General features: G+C 36.0%; 1 protein-coding gene across 1 annotated transcript in view; it reads left to right on the forward strand.

Moving 5' to 3' along the window:
- The window catches only part of LOC149807484 (kinesin-like protein KIF2A), a 95,807-nt gene that overhangs the window by 27,996 nt on the left and 52,417 nt on the right, over positions 1-15,394 (forward strand). Inside the window, exon 3 of the mRNA XM_089956922.1 lies at positions 10,303-10,389. Within this exon, the coding sequence (XP_089813048.1) occupies positions 10,303-10,389 (87 nt within the window). The remainder of the gene's footprint in view (positions 1-10,302; positions 10,390-15,394) is intronic.

Below are 15,394 nucleotides of genomic sequence, written 5' to 3' on the forward strand. Positions count from 1 at the left end.
GTACCACTGTGGTCTTAAGGTAGAAGTATATGCCTAAATAGACTTGGTACATTGTGGTCTTAAAATGGAAGTGTACTCCTAAATAGACTTGGTACATTGTGGTCTTAAAATGGAAGTGTACTCCTAAATTGACTTGGGGGAATTGTGGTCTTAAAATGGAAGTGTACTCCTAAATTGACTTGGGGGAATTGTGGTCTTAAAATGGAAGTGTACTCCTAAATTGACTTAGTACACTGTGGTCTTAAGGTAGAAGTATACCATTAAATAGACTTGGTTTGTGGTCTTAAAGTGGAATTATACTCCTAGAGTTGGTACTTTGTGCTCTTAAGCTGGAAGTATACTTCTAAATAGATAACTTGCTTACCTTAAAGTAATTGACAGAATTAATAACTTAATAACATTGGTGAAATATTTACCTCTATTCCGTGTGATTTTATGTGAAGCTTGTCATTTTGCAACATGCTAGGAAACATTCTCATTGAATGTTGCTTTCAGACTAACATGAGAATTTGTGAGAAATTATTTAGATTGGGTTGCTAAATAAAATGTTTTCTTTAAAATAAAGTGAGAGTACAGTCATCTTTGCATCTTGGTACCCTTATTACAAACACTATACTAACAGTTATGTGCCCTTTGGATTGCCAGGCCATCACTCTTCCAACTGAACTACTGTGGCTCACTTTTGTTGTGGGTAAAAAATTTCCATAGATTTAGCTCAGGCACAGTAACCTATTATTTTTTTGTTTCAAATAGTAATATTGAAAATGTCTGTGTAAAATAATTTAAAAAATCAGCATGTGAGAGATACATTGCTATATAAACAACTACTTCAAGTCCAGATCCCACTGAATGATATGTAAAATCTGTTTACATGGGTCCTAGTATTGACCCCCCACCACCTCCCTCCTGCTGACACACTTTGGCACACTTACTGTGTCCACTACAGGACTTATTTAAATATGAAAAAATTCATGATGTAATTGTTTTGAGTAGTCTGCCTTAAAATACAAAAATTAATTAGAAAATTTATGTCCAACTTAATTTTTTTATATTGGATTATATTTGCTTCCAATATATATGCATTAATAGTAAATATACTTTATATATAGCCTATATGTCTGAAATGTCTGAAATAAACACATTAATATATGAAAATAAATAGAGGTCCTGACACAACAATTAATGTAACACTCTTTTTGATTGCTTGAGCATCAGAATTTGTTGTAGTAAAATGTACAGTATATTATATTATCAGAATTTGTAACATTCTCCATCATGACAGACCTTGTGACATTATCTCACAGAGAATGATATTTTTTGATACAGTATTTAAAAGTATATGTAGTATAACAGTAGAAAGTCATTAGTGGTAATTTTTGCTGGTTAAACTCAGTTTTACAACAGTCAAACTGACATTAATGACCTTGTTAGTTGGGGTGAAAGAATTTGCTTATGCCACATTTATTATATTGACATATACCACACAATATACAGTCTACAATGTAGTACATATTGATAATGTACATGTAAAGAAAAAAGACACAACAACTAAATATCATTCATGGCTGTTGAAATTAAAAGTAATTTTTCAAAGGTAAATTTTGTTTGTATCGGTTCTCTACATACAACAGTGTTTGAAGATGTCTACAAACCTACTTGCCTATTCTTTGAAAGCATCTCCTTTCATTGAAATCTGAAATGGAAAAGAAATTAAATAGCAATATTTGTTTGATTTATTTTCCTTTTGTCATGTTTCAGCTTCACAAATAGAAAATACTGTAAAATAACAATTGTTCATAGTTATACATATTAATTGATTGACATTCTTAACATCATATTGAAGGCATCAATGTCTTTAGTCTTCATGATTGGCACATGAGGTTCAGTGATTGGCATATAGAGGTTCAGTGATGGGCATGTAGAGGTTCAGTGATTGGCATGTATAGGTTCAGTGATTGGCATGTATAGGTTCAGTGATTGGCATGTATAGGTTCATTAATTGGCATGTAGAGGTTCAGTGATTTGTGTATAGAGGTTCAGTGATTGGCATGGATAGGTTCATTCATTGGCATGTAGAGGTTGTGAGTGATTGGCATATAGAGATTCATTGATTGGCATATAGAGGTTCAGTAATGGGCATGTAGAGGTTCAATGATTGGTATATACCGGTAGAGGTTCAGTGATGGGCATGTAGAGGTTCAGTGATGGGCATATAGATGTTCATTGATGGGCATGTAGAAGTTCAGTGATGGGCATGTAGCATTTCAATGATTGGCTTGTAGAGGTTCACATACTATTGTCACTTCATGCCCCTGCTCCTATTCTTATCATTCTTGGTGGACCAACCCTTGTGGTCACACATATGCTGAACAAAGTGAATATTCTTTATTTTCATGGAAGTGAATCAGTCATACAAAAAGTTGTCATTGTTTTGTATGGATGAATATAACTCTCCCTATTTCTTCCTGCTTCCTTTTCCAGTTCTTTTTTTGAATCAGTTTCTCATTTGACTGAAAACTTGTTCTTTTATTCTCGTTTTCAGGAACTGTCCCTCTATACGTCTTTTTGTCACATTCAGAAAGAAAGTATTTCATGTTCTTGCAAGGAATTTTTATACTTACATGTATATATACATGTATAGAGTTTGGGATGTTTTGTCTTGTAGGCTCAGCCATTTTTGAGGTTTCTGTGATATTGCAGTCTTCTAAATACAATGCCTGTGAAACTTAACATAAACCAGAGAAATCCTACATGTAGGAAAGTTGAAGTTTTCTTCTCATGTAGAATGGTAGTAATTTTTCAATACACCCATCAGTATTTGTTCAAATCTTCAGATAATGATTTCCTTTCATAGCATCAGCAATTACTGCTAGTTGAAAGTTATGAGCCACACATTGAATAATGGCAATCTAGTCAGCTTGGTTTTACTTCTGTCCACATCTGATTTTTTTCCTTCTATGTCAGTCATTATTAGCTACACTTCGTCAAATTTTCTTGCTGTGTTTACTGCTGCATCATTGCTATTGATCCCAAAACATTTGTCTGCTATATGTCTTAAATTTAATTTGGTTCATTAAGGTCCTTCATATTAACCTGATTTTACTGAGCATCAGCTGAGCATTCTTGCTGTATCAGGGGATCTGGGTGGCCAAGTGGTCTAAAACACTTGCCTTGATTGATCACTGTCATCTCACCTCAGTAAACTAGAGTATACATGGGTTTCGAGAGCCATGATTGGTTGGTATTGAAAAGTTAAATTTTAGTAAAATTATTCTTTTGAGAGCCTGTTCTTTTTGCAACTGAGAAGGATAGAAATAATGTTATATTAATGCAATTTCAGTCTTTTTTTCAGACTTAAGTCTGAACATTCATTATGGATAGTTTCGGTACAATATTGGAAATAGGTTACAACCATATAGTTAAAAAAATGTTCAGCAGCTCTTACCTTTTTCTTCACTAGAGATTGCATCGAGGATGGGTACAGATTGCTTTTTCTTCACTAGAGATTTCATCGAGGATGGATAGAGATTGCTTTTTCTTCACTAGAGTTTGCATCAAGGATGGGTAGAAATTGCTTTTTCTTCACTAGAGTTTGCATCAAGGATGGGTACAGATTGCTTTTTCTTCACTAGAGATTGCATCGAGGATGGATAGAGATTGCTTTTTCTTCACTAGAGTTTGCATCAAGGATGGGTAGAGATTGCATCAAGAATTGGTAGATATTGCATGAGGGATGGGTAGAGATTGCATCAAGGATGGGTGAGATTCCATCAGGGATGGGTAGATATTGCATGATGGATATGTAGAGGTTGCAGATTGGATCAAGGATTGGTTGAGATTGCATCAATAATTGGTAGATATTGCATCAAGAATGGGTAGAGATTGCATCAAGGATGGTTCTGATTGCATAATGGATGGGTAGAGATTGCAGATTGAATCAAGGATGGGTTGAGATTGCATGAAGGATGGGTAGAGATTGTTTGAGGGATGGGTTGAGATGGCATCAAGAATTGATAGAGATTGTATCAACAATGGGTAGAGATTGCAGATTGCATCAAGGATGGGTAGAGATTGCATCAAGAATTGGTAGAGATTTCATCATGGATGTTAAGAGTTGCATCAAGGATGGGTAGAGATTGCATCATGGGTATGTAGAGACTGCATCAAGGATGGGTAGAGATTGCATCAAGGATGGGTAGAGATTGCAGATTGAATCAAGAATGGGTAGAGACTGCATCAAGGGTATGTAGAGATTGCATCAAGGATGGGTTGAGATTGCATCAGGAATGTGGTTGTTGTTGTTGTGGGGTTTAACGCCATTTTTCAGCACGATAGGCTATACATGGCGGCCAGTATTAATGGTGGAGGAAGAACCCGGAAAACCCCGGAAAGAACCACCGACCCACGAGAAGCTACTGGCAAGCTTTCTCACATGCCCACATTGGCTGAATCTTAGACTCGAACCGCCGCAGACAGAGGTGAGATGGCAGTGATCCGTAACGAAGAGCGCTTTAGACCACTCGGCCACTCGGGGCCCCCGCATCAGGAATGTGATGAAATTGCATCAGGGATGGGTAGAGATTGCAGATTGAATCAAGAATGGGTAGAGATTGCCTCAGTGGGTAGAGATTGCATCAAGAATGGGTAGTAATTGCATCAGACCACCGCTCCTGTGGCCAAGTGGTTTGAGCATCTGCTTCGGATGTGGGAGGTCACGGGTTCGAACCCCAAATGAGCCATGCCAAAGAATTATAAAAATGATAAAAAAAGCTGCCTCGCTTGGCGCTCAGCATTAAGAGGTTATTGTTAGGATTGGTTGGCCTGGTGTCAGGATAATGTGACTGGGTGGCACATGATGCTACATGTCTGCAGCATGATGCCCCAGTGCTAGACATCACTATAAACTGCCATACTGCATACACCATGTCGATATGACTGAAAAATTGTTAAAGCTATGCTAAAGATCCAAATCACACTCCCTCACAGACTGAGATTGCATCAAGGATAGGTAGAGATTACATCAAGGATGGATATATACCAAGAGATATTAATTTGATCATGAGTAGTTCTGATATAAAGTTAAGCAATTTTTTTAATATTATGGTGTTTACGTAGATTTACTGTTGGAGTCGAATTAGTACCATAGTCAACAGCCTTAAAAATTGTCCACATGCATTTACAGTTAGGTTGGCAGGTACAGTATGTAATATTCTGGTTCTGTTTGTGGATGGCAAGCAAGCAGAATAAATACCTTTTGTGTGTCTGTGCAACATGTTCAATGGGACATAAAACACTTTCAGAAATGATCATATTTGTTGTGCAGGAAATGGTTGTAGGGTACGTGAATCTTACTATGCTGGGTTGTTTTGCACATTGGATAATATGTGTAAACCATATACATGTACCATATATACAAGCTTATAAGCTGAGTCCAACTGCAAACTGCAAAGACCCAGATCTGCTGTTGCATAATACACCAGCAGGTCAGGGTCTGTGCTGCTTGTTAAAAGTAATTAGTAGAACAAACAATTTAAACCATGATCTGCAGGTGCATTATGCTCTGGCAGATCAGGATCTTTGTTATTTATTGAAAACCCCACATGATTTCATGTCCAGCCAGTTTCATTTGGTGATTGTTTGGAAACTTTATATATTTTATTTTTAAACAGGCTTATACATACATTTAGTTGTAAATAATGTGTTCTGGATGATTTTGAATTAATTTCTGTCATTTAGTTTGCATCTTTGAAGTAGTGCACATACACATAGATGGTCGTATTTACCTGACATATAGATCTCATGTTTGTAGTGTTGCATACACACAGAGACGGTCATATTTACTTGACATTTAGATCTCTTGTTTGAAGTGATACATACACAAAGAGATTGTCACATTTACCTTTTTGCTCAATTCATATTTAAAATTTAAATTCAATAAGATACATGGTTGTACATGTAGCAGACAAAGTAACACTTATTTAAACAGTTTTAGTGTGTTTTTTTCTTAGATTCTATAAAGAATCTCAAATTCTTTTTCCATAATAGTTTTTTTTTGTGTTGAATTTATTAGATGTAGCTCAAATGCTTTCATGTTGTCTGAAATGCACCACTGCTGATGTTGGTGTACATGGACTTCCAATATCATTTAGTATTTGCTGGGGGTAATCTTTGATAAGAAGAGCTATGTCTGCTGTTTATTTATGCACATTGCTATTTTACACAGTTCTTTGAGATAAATCAAGGGTGAACATAGAACAAATTATATGGAAAGAAGGAACCAGTCTAAACATGGTGGAACATAAATTAGAATGTCTGGGTTTGGACTTCATGATTGGTTGATATTAAATTTTAAAAGTTTAGTAAGAAGAAATTATGAGAACTTATCCTAACTGAAAAATATAGACTGTTATAATGATACAGTTTCAGTCATTTTACAGACTTAGGAAGACTCATTACTTCAAGTAGCTCCTGATTCTTTTGGTGTATGATTGGAAACACATTTTTCATACACATGTATGTCAAAAGGTGTATCATCTCATGGTTTTCTTGACACGGCTTGCATCAAGGATTTATCTGTACAGCGAGATATAGACATCATTACATGTTTAGAAATATTAAGCTACTGACATTTTAATATTATGGTGTTATCAAACAGCACACTAAAAGAAATGGATAGCTGTATTTCTCTGCTAGTATCGTAAAGTCATTATAAATATGAAGAAGAAAATCCCAGCAAGCAAAATTAATTAAGTAGTGGATTTGCTCCATCACCTGTTGCCATATCCAGGAAAAAGATACAGTCTGACACTCTACACCATAGCTGTCATGAAGGGATCAATGATCTCATTTGTCTTGGAGGACATTTGGTAGGTTAGTCCTGTTACCCCTTCTGTGACAAAATCCCCTTTAACATACCCCCTAGTGAGGCATGCCAAAAAGTATCTTTAAGCTTTACCTTTGGAGTGGGCTCAGAATGACATGTCCCTTCCCATCTTAGCAGACTCTAATGAGTTCCCAGAGGGTCTGGCTGTGGTAGACCCTTCCTTCAGTCCCCTGTCCCTTCACATCTGTGGGGTAAAGTATTGGAGGAGGAGGAGGAAACCAGTTCATATTGATAAGACAACGATGAAGTTTATCATCTTACCCTATACTTGTCTCTAAAGCCTTCAGGCCTGATAACACTAGGATTCTCTCCAGTCTAGAGATAAATTCTGATGCCCACATTTAGATCTTCTGCTGCTCCCACACACAGAGATGGTTTTGGGAGCTTGCATTAAATTTTTCCTGGAGCCAAGTGTCTATCAAAGCAACAGAAGGGTGGTAGGTCCCTCCTATGGTCTGACTGTTGGTATCTACCTCCAGTTATGGGGTGCCTTCTGTGCCTTCCTCTTGGACTCTAGTGCATCTCAGCCTGTCACATCCAATCTCATTTTGGCTGCCTCCTTCATTTTCTTAAAGGATGAATCATTTTCTCCAGCTGCAGGTCATGATTGAGATTTCCATACATGTGCTGTCCACGTGGATGGTGTTGCCATTAGAGCTTCTTCACCTCCACAGCTATGGGAACGTCCAAAGTCTTGCTGGACCACAGTAAGAGCCTGTGAAGGGCTGCACCTCTCAAGGTGAAAATGGTCTTAAGTGATGTCATCCCCTTCATAGTAAATAAGGATTTGATGGTCCATCAGCATCAGTCCGTGGTTGTTACTCTGTTGAAACTGGCAGAGTTGTTTGGCCACCAAAATTGACCTAATGAACTTTCTGCCTGATTTTTCCCTGCAAATTCAGCTTCAGCTTAAAAGCAGACACAGTTGAAAACTCCTTTCATTTTTTGCTAGACAAATGGGTCATTTAGGACAGGAGAGAAAGTCTTTGGGCTCCTTCCCTTTCCCAAAATAGGGAGGTAATCAGCAGATAAATCCCTATGTCAACCAGCAGTGACTTATCACGGTCTAATCCTTAACCAAGAAAAGTTGGATCTCATCCCGTTTCAGAATTCTGTATGTGTTGGGATGGATTTCCTTACCAGCCTATGGGGGTGGGTGGATTCATGTATCTTCAGACAGGATCAACTAAATCTTGTCTATCATAACAATTCTTCTGCGGTACTAAATAATTTACATGTGTCGCTGTGCTTTGAAGCACCAAATCTCACCAAATCCTTCAAGAACCTTACCCTTAAGACTGTTTTCTTGCTCTCCTTAGCATCAGCAAGGAAGAGTGGGCTTCATGCCTTTTCAATGGAAAACTTGTCCATGGTTCACTTTTAACACATTAACCCCTAGCGATGACTTAACGGGGCAGGAGGTAGTAGCCTACTGCTGAGCTCTGTAGCGTCATGGTCATGCATGATACACTAAGTGGGTGGTATTATAGAAAGGTAGACAGATGTAGCTCTACAATGATACTAAATAATCTGGAATATCTAGTTGTACTGCAAAATACCGATTAAAAAAATTCAGTTTTGGACCCGACTTTTTTCTACCCAAAATTTGCCTGTGGTCGGAATCCGATTTTGTGTTCGGATTTTAGACTTTATGGTCTCAGATATAAGGCAAACCGGTATGAACTGCAAACAGACAGATAAGCCTTTGCAAAAGTAGGATAAGATGGGCATTTGGAATAAAGAGTGGTCTCCATACAAAAATAATGGCTCTGTTTAGCCCCCACCCAAAAAAAGAAAAAAAAAGAACTCCAACTTTTACCCTTCTGCTCATGCGTGAGTCAAATAGCCAATGAAAAACGATGTTTCTAACACAATTAGGCAGTATGTTATTGAAAGATGGCCGGGGATTTGGTGTTTTCGAGTCTTTTCAGAAATAGCTTGCAAAATGTGTTTCATACTCGATTTTCAGGCAAAAATGACAAAAAGCTCCAGGGGTTAATGTGTTAACTGGTAATAACAATTTGGTTTCACCAGTCTGGGTTTCTATGTATGGTTCAACGCTACCTGATAATTCTAATTTGGTTTCATCTTTGCCAGCCTGGCTAAGAATCAGCTTCCATCCATATGTTGGCTGTGACTAAGAATTTGGACTGGGATTGGGGGAGGGGGGTTTTGGTTAGAAATAATTTGAATTAGCTTGAATTGGGGTCTTGGCATCCCAGAAAAGGAAAGTAATGCAATAGTATCTTTTAAATATAAAATAACTAAAAAATAATTTTACCGTTCCATAACAAAAACCAGAAGAAGAAAAAACTTCATTCTACATAATTTGTCAAAATACTTAGCTATTCCTCTTAGACTTCCCTACTATATCTCTCTCTGGCTGTCTCTCTCTCTCTGTGTTTCTGTCTGTCTGTCTCTCTCTTCCATTCTCATATACTCTTTGCTTAACCTTGCATTATCACTGGTGACCTAACTTTTATGCTTTGGCACTGTTTGTAATTTCAGTCATTTGTTTCAGTCCTATCTGGATGAAACTTTGAAGCATATTAATGAGTATTATATATGCAAAAACATTTGTCCAGCAAATGGTGACTTGGTCATTAGCTTAGACTCAAAGCAGGATTAAATTCTGCTCAGGGAGTTGCAGTAATTGAGTAGAGCAATTAACTCATCCAGTAATCATGGTTTCGATACCAGGCCAGGCCAGTCTGTGTTGGCTGCCTTGTTATGTCTTTGAGGCAATAAAAATGCAGTTAAAAAGCAACTAACTAGACCAGTCCAAATCAGTTGTCGTAGCATACCTTTTTGTAATGATTTAAATCCTCATTGTCTTCTTTAAGACTTTTGATTAGCTTTGAGCATTGAATACTATATAACTCTGTTGTTGAAGATCTTTACGTAGTACTGTTTGAAATATTATTTTGCAGATAACTGGAATTTAATATCTTGCAATGTAAAGTGTAATTTAGGATTCAGTTGAATCAGAGTGTTAGAGATTTTTGTATACATTATATTTACTTAGTACTGGTATGTACATGTTTTTGGTCATCATAACATAGTTGATAACTTGTCACTGGCAAAGAATTAGAAATGAGTTACGTTAGTGTACTCTTATAAATTTTGATACATAAACACTTGGAGTTGAAAGATTTTATTCTTTATGTGTGATTTGGATTTTTAATGTGGCTTTAACAATTTGTCAGTCATATGTTTGTAGTGTGGCAGTTTATAGTGATGTCTAGTACTGAGGCATCATGCCAGAGACATGCAGCATCATGTCCCGCCCAGTCATAGTATCCTTTGTAATGTACTTTTCTAAAAAGTACAAAAATGCGTGTTTTTTTCTTTTCTTTATCTGTTATTGATATTATATAATACCAGCAGCCTACTTAATTTTTTCTTTTTCTTGTTTATAGATTGAAATAGAAGCCATATATTCTTTGAACCCAGACCTGGCACCCAAGGAAAATGTCCCACCCCAGAGAGATTCCCATTCAGCCAGGGTTAGTATCCGTAGTTTACACCAAAGGGGTGTTAGATATATTAGTACATGTACTACAATTTTCAGGGTAGGAGCTTTTGGGCAAAAGGTAAGGCACAACTTATTGTGTGAATTGATTAATTGTGTGTTTTATAACTACTTTTGTTTAAAAGCTGGTATGATAATTTCATTCTTTTTTAGTATGGTTATTTTCTTAAATTTTAAGTAAATTCAACTGTAGTTGGACAGTGTTGGCTAAGTTTACTGGCCAAGCTAATATGTACTTCTCTTAAAATTCTCAAATAGATTTTGGGAAAAAACATGAAAGATCCACGAATACGTAAAGACCTTGACTGCTATATGCAAAATTTTATCATTTTAAGTAAATTCATCTGTAGTTGGACAGTGTTGGCTAAGTTTACTGGCCAAGCTAATATGTACTTCTCTTAAGATTCTCAAATAGATTTTGGGAAAAAACATGAAAGATCCACGAATACGTAAAGACCTTGACTGCTATATGCAAAATTTTATCATTCTTGACAAGTCATGTTAAAAGAGTATTAAATATATTTCAGTGCTTCCTTAATGTATTTAAGAGCAGTAGTTGCAGGTGAAAAGAGATGTGTTAAATAATTTAATACATAAATCCAAAGCGATTTGTTTTGTATTTTTGCATTCATTTGAGAATTAAGTTTAAATTTATCCAAACAAGGTATGGTTGATTTATAAATCTTCATTTATGTTCATGGATTGATTGGCTATTCATGACCAAAGGTTCAAAATGAATGGTCGTAAGACTTCAGAATAAATGTTGCTTACCAAGTGAGAGTAATACCTGTATAATGGATTGTATAATCTAGTTTAAATGTTGCAGATATTTTCCATAAATTGTTTAGTCTGTATGTCCTTGCTCTCCACTTTGAGAAGGGAGTGGTGTTTTGCCAAAAGAGTTTACAGTGCAAAATGTATGTTATTAATAGCAAGAAGAACACCCCCCCCCCCCCAACAAATCATTTGTCACTAGATGAAACAGTTGAAATTTTAGGAAGAAATTGTGCCCAGTTTGGTGGCCATGGAAACATTAAATCTTCCAACATAGACCTGGTTTTCAGTGTTTCTTCAAGTAATAGGTCATGACTTCTATGGCATTTCTACTGTCATATTTTACACATGCTGCTTTTTATCTTCTGCTTATCACCTGACTAGAAACATTGATCACCCACTTCTACATTCACATTGTTTGTGCCACTGCTATTGGGGCATTCTCCAGGCCTGTAAGGAATGATGGCACCACCATGCCTTGCCAGACAGGTGTTTGCAAACATGCATGCCTTAAAATTATCACTTCGATATTGAAACTATATCAGTTTGAAAGGTTCAAAAGATGTTTAGAATAAGGCATTTTTTTCTGTTGATAATTGACAATATTTTTTTATTTTAGTGCTGTATGAATGACCAGACAATTCCACCACCAATTAATTGTATGACATTATGCATAGGCATGTAGGTGTGTAGATGACTCAGAATTCACAAGAACTCCTACAGATTTTGTTTAGTCATGCATATAAAAATGAACTCTCTACAGTATAGATTTTGTTTTTATCTGTTAAGATAAAGTGAATAAATAAGCACCTTAAAAGTATTAAAAAAGTAAAGATATTTATTTTATTCATTAAACATCTGGTCCCATATTCACAAAAGATAGTCTCACAACATATGGCTCCATGTTCATAAAACATCCACTTGAATGCAAATGCAAACTCCAGTTTTTTTTATTATTATTATTCTACATACTTTTTTATTTTCTGACATATATTCTTCACCTGAATAAATGACAATATTCTTCATCTGAATAAATGACAGTGTTCAAAACCTGTGGTAAGTAAACCAATTTGTTAACTACATGTTTCAAATATCTAAAACATGATTCTTGGTATGCATTCAGGTGGATTTCTCTGTGCATCTCAAATTTTCTTCCTCAGATTGATATTGTTATTACATGGTTTGGATTCATGAGTTTATTTTCCTAAACACTACTCATGCATTGAGTATCATTACAGTCAAAATATCCATTTTCCTGAATTCCTCAACTTTTTTTCAGAAATGAAAGGACTCCCAAGTGTACAGTTGTAAATGTTTTTCATTGTTTGTACTTTTTCATAAAAATCTGATTATTGTCAAAAATACAATAATGAAATAATGCTAAATCTGTATTTGTGGGAAATTGTTTAGAATTTTGTTGAAACTGAGGCCTGGTTAATTTTTGTTTCACTTGTGAATGCATGTTGAGACTTAAGGTATCATATTTTGGGCTGTATCACTGATAAGGTTTCTCAGGTTAAATGTTTGCATTACAGCAGGGCTAAAAATTAGCATTGGTCTGATAACCGGAGGTTAGTAAATTTCCAGTTGGAAAAGTCATTTTCATAATTTCAGTAGCCCAATGACTAGTAAAGTTTCCGTTGTTGCAGTCTGAGTCAGCATTTGATAGGAAGTACTAGTGAAGATTCACAAAGACTAGGCTGCAAAGAAATTCATGTTGAATTCTAGACCTGTTACAGCTTGTGCAAGTCAGCTACAGCATGGTCACATCAAGTCAAAGTGTTGTACTGAGCTCTGTAGAACCTTTGCCTCTACGTCATTATGATATAAATCTGCCACTGATTATTGCTTACACCACAAGGTGACACAACATAATCATCCCTGATCCATTGGATTATTGCTTATGCCACAAGTTAATAATCCTCGATTGATTTGATTAATGCTTATACCACAAGGTACCACAAGGTAGTCATCTCTAGTCCATTTGATTATTCCTTAAGCCACAAGTTAATCATCCCTGATCCATTTGATTATTGCTTATGCCACAAATTAATAATCCATGATCCATTTGATTATTGCTTGTACCACAAGGTAACACAAAGTAATCATCCCTGGTCCATTTGATTATTTCTCATGCCACAATGTAATCATCCTTGATCCGCTTGATCATCGCCTATAACACAAGGTAATCATCCCTGGTTCATTTGATTATTTCTTATACCACATGGTAACCATCCCTGATCCATTTGATTATCCTTTATGCCACAAATTAATCATCCCTAGTCCATTTGATTATTCCTTAAGCCACAAGGTAGTCATCTCTAGTCCATTTGATTATTCCTTAAGCCACAAGTTAATAATCCATGATCCATTTGATTATTGCTTGTACCACAAGGTAACACAAAGTAATCATCCCTGGTCCATTTGATTATTTCTCATGCCACAAGGTAATCATCCTTGATCCGTTTGATCATTGCCTATAACACAAGGTAATCATCCCTGGTTCATTTGATTATTTCTTATACCACATGGTAATCATCCCTGATCCATTTGATTATCCTTTATGCCCCAAATTAATCATCCCTGATCCATTTGATTATTCCTTAAGCCACAAGGTAATCATCCCTAGTCCATTTGATTATTCCTTAAGCCACAAGTTAATCATCCCTGATCCATTTGATTATTGCTTAAGCCACAAGGTAACACAAAGTAATCATTCCTTGTCCATTTGATTATTTCTCATGCCACAAGGTAATCATCCCTGGTTCATTTGATTATTTCTTATACCACATGGTAATCATCCTTGATCCATTTGATCATTGCCTATACACACAAGGTAACAAAGGTAATCATCCCTGGTCCATTTGATTATTGCTTATACCACATGGTAATCATCCTTGATCCATTTGATCATTGCCTATACATACAAGGTAACAAAGGTAATCATCCTTGATCCATTTGGTCATTGCCTATACCACAAGGACAAAAGCTTACACAAGTTAATCATAAATGATCCATTTGGTTATTGCTTATTGTTTTATAAGTGCGAAAAGACAATTTACAAAAAACCCAATAATGAACTGAATAATATATTTTAATGAGTGAGAATAGCTATTGATTGGGTAAAAGGGGGTAATGGCTGAATAAAAACAATAATTTTTGGTGAATGCATAATTCATTGTTGAAAGCTGCATTCTCTCATTCAGAAAAATATTGATACAGATAATTCCATTACACGATTTTTTTGTTCTCCCAGTGAATGAAAATATTTTCAGCAAAGGTGCACCAGTGTTGAAAAATGACTGAGTAGGGCCATGAAAAGGGGGTAGGTGGGACTGCCAGCAAGATCAAGGTGGATGGTATACACTATTTTCACTAATTCAGTTGATTTTTGGCTTTACCATTTAGAGGTAAACAAAAATCCACAATCACTCATTGTACTATAGACCCTGTAGTCTGTTCTCAGTTAAATTATGCAGGTGCCATGCTTTACTCTCCAGTTACATCATTTTTAGTCGGGTGCGGGACCATCACAGAAAAACTAAGATTGAACACTTTGAAATTGAAAATAACATGAAATCTGGCATTAGGGCAAGGTTTTGTATGAGGTAACATCAGTACAGTAATGTCTGTGTACTGTTTTCTGCATTTTTTAAGTAATGATAAAATTAATGACAGTTATTTTAACATTTGGTTGAGTCTCAGATGTTTCCCTTGTGTCATTTAAGCACTAATATATCCCATGCAAAAGTTGTATTTGATGTTTTTCATCTTGATTTAGGATAAACTATGTTGATATTTGGTATTGCTGAAAGTCATATTTCTCATCAAAAGTGGCATTTCACACCCTTCTGATCATACCACAAGTTCCATTTTGGATGCTTTGTTTAGAGAAGTTTATGTGCACATGTATGCTTCAGAAGAGGAATTTACAAGGAGTTCCTTAATTGTGAGTAATTAAATAATTACATATGTTCAGTTTTTATAAACATGGTTTCACAGGGCATTTTGTCAGGGAACTGACAAATTCTAACTGCACAATGAACTCTGTACCTTAAGTTCAGTGGCAGTCAGATACAGTCATAATGTATTAATGGTTTTGGCAAAATATGTAGCTTTCAGGACTACCTGTAAAACACTTGACATCCCAAGATGATTTTTTTTGTGACCAAAAGAACAGTCCTTGATTTCACTGAGTTGTTTCT

Source organism: Sinohyriopsis cumingii, chromosome 1 (assembly GCF_028554795.1).
Source record: "Sinohyriopsis cumingii isolate HCF-2022 chromosome 1, ASM2855479v2, whole genome shotgun sequence".
NCBI classification, from domain to species: Eukaryota; Metazoa; Mollusca; class Bivalvia; order Unionida; family Unionidae; genus Sinohyriopsis; species Sinohyriopsis cumingii.